This window comes from Triticum urartu, chromosome 2A (genome assembly GCF_056163025.1).
Source record: "Triticum urartu cultivar PI428250 chromosome 2A, HENAU_Tu73, whole genome shotgun sequence".
Classification (NCBI taxonomy): Eukaryota; Viridiplantae; Streptophyta; class Magnoliopsida; order Poales; family Poaceae; genus Triticum; species Triticum urartu.
The window spans coordinates 588,424,046-588,426,447 of record NC_141874.1 but is presented as its reverse complement, the minus strand read 5'-3'; the positions used below and the strand labels follow the sequence as shown (position 1 = coordinate 588,426,447).

At 52.1% G+C, this 2,402-nt stretch overlaps 1 protein-coding gene across 1 annotated transcript; it reads left to right on the top strand.

Moving 5' to 3' along the window:
- The first annotated feature begins 628 nt into the window (after positions 1-628).
- LOC125537392 (putative E3 ubiquitin-protein ligase SINA-like 6) lies at positions 629-1,744 on the top strand. Its single transcript, XM_048700698.1, has 2 exons — positions 629-820; positions 920-1,744. The coding sequence occupies exons 1-2, from the start codon at positions 629-631 to the stop codon at positions 1,742-1,744; spliced, it is 1,017 nt and encodes a 338-aa protein (XP_048556655.1).
- The last annotated feature ends 658 nt before the right edge of the window (positions 1,745-2,402 follow it).

Below are 2,402 nucleotides of genomic sequence, written 5' to 3'. Positions count from 1 at the left end.
TTTTTCATCACATGTTTAGATTTCAAGGTGCATTAAATCATTGCATGCAAGTACTAAGAGAAAATTGACCAATGCATGTAATTTATGCATGCATGCATTGCAATTAATGCATTGATAACCATACTTTTTTGAGGAAAACAAGAGCATTAATTGGGTGCTTTTGCAAACTACAAAAAGTATTCCACCACTCACCATTTATCTTGGTTGGTAAGAATTTTGAATTGAGCCTTATAAATCGAAAAGGAGGGAGTAGGTTATAAAAATGTGCAATTTCTGTGTAAAATCTGGGAACACATGCATGCACCTTTCCCCAAGAAGATGTGGATGCCGATACACGTTCTCATGGTAGAAAAATAAGTCTCATGCATTGGTGCATGCATGCATTCCCGATCTGACTTTCTCTCATCTCGCCGTCTCTCCAGCTCTCCATCCATCAATTAATTCGTAGACACACCTCACGGGCGCACACCGGGAACCGAAACGCGCCGTCGGAGTTTGCATGCCACCGGAGTAATGTGGAGCGGACGTACGGCTGTTGGGTTCTTCACTCGGCCTGGCCTCCATATAATCTCAAGCATCTTTTATGCGTGCGATCTTTGACCCTGAAGCAAGTTAAGTCAGAGGAGAAATGGCTCATGGCAGCAGCGGCGACGGCGGGGGAGACGGAGATCTGGACGTGGTGTCCGTGGAAGCGAAGCCGCAGCCGTGGCGAGCGCCCGCCCTCGACGTGCCGCCCTTCCTCATCTTTGAGAAGTGCAGGGCGCCGGAGCTCTTGGACTGCCATGCCTGCCACCTCCCCCTCAAACCGCCTATCTTCTCGGTAGGTTGTTTGCAGATTGATTAGAGTCATGGTGATTATAACTTCTTGCCATGGAAACGACTGCTCGTCTTGATCCTTATATATTATAATAATTCGCAGTGCGACGACGGGCATCTGATGTGCTCGTGCTGCCGCGGTGCGCACGGCGAGGACTGCCGCCGCGTCGCCGCCCACTGCCGCCTGGCAGACGCCTACGCCGGTGCCGTCAAGCTGCCGTGCGACTACGTCAAGTTCGGCTGCGAGGCGGGCCTCGTCGTGTACCACGACGCCGCGGATCACCGCCGCGCTTGCCAGTACGCGCCCTGCTACTGCCCCGAGCGGGCCGGGCCCGGGGGCGGCGAAGGCGGCTGCGACTTCTCCGGCTCCCGGCAGATGCTCCTCGACCACATCTCCACGGAACACTCCCGCCCCGTCATCGTCGTCCGCTATGGCCAGCCGGGGAAGCTCAGCCTGCCCCTGACCCGGCGCTGGCACGTCCTCGTCGGCGAGGAGGATATGGCGGACCGGCAGCGGAACGTGTTCCTGCTGGTCCTCGCCGAGCAAGACAAGGGCGCCGCGGTGTCGATGGTGTGCGTCAGGGCGGACGAAGGCGCACCGGCGGTGCCGCAGTTCTCGTACAAGCTCACCGTGGAGCACGCCGGCAGTGGTGCGAGGGTGACGTTCGAGTTGCCCGTGATGACATGCAGCTCCCTGCCCGGTGGCACGCCATGGCCGGACGAGGTCACGTCTCTGTACGTGCCGAAAGCGTATTTGTCTGGCGACGCTGTCCCCCTCGGCATCCACATTGACAAACTCGTTCCTCCTCCTCTTCCTCCTCCTTCTGACACTACTCCTCCTGCGCCGGCAACCGCCGCCGTCTTCAAGTTCACAGCGACAGATCAAGGCAACAAGAAACGAAAATCTAGCAATCCGAGGAAACTCTAGTCAAACAAGACCAGCTAGCTAGTATGTCATAGCAACTAGCTATATTGCCATGTGAAATGCATCGTTTATATATCTAATGAGTTTGGTTTTTGTTAAGGGGCCTGCTAAAAATCAGTCAACTGAAATTTAACCAAGTCTCAGTCAACCATGCAACATTTTATGACATCGTTTGCTATATCTTTTCCTACCGGTTGCAACATCCGTCTTGCTGGTTGTAAAATGTTGTCCCTCATCGGTTGTAGCACGTCATCTCACCGGTTACAACATCCTTTATTGACGATTGTAGCATTTTAGTTAGAACGGTCGCCGCATTTATTGTTGTTGCTTGCAATACCGGCGCAACATTTTTTGTCACCGTTTGGAGTATCCAGCCGTGCTGCTTGTTGCAAAAAAATTATGCTAACGTCACTCGGCTGAGTTCTAGACACACCCTTTTGTTAATCTGAATAACGCTTTCTGTGCTCCCTTTTCTATTGCCTCGTGCACACCCTGGCGTTACGGATTATGTTATACATTTGAATGCACAAGATGCATGAATTAAAACAACCTTTTGTTGGGTCACTAATTATTGGCACTTGAGGAAAATATCCTTAAAAAAGTACCGTCCTGGAAAATGCTACTCCGGTCGGAGCCATTCCATCTCTACCTTTTTTCATGA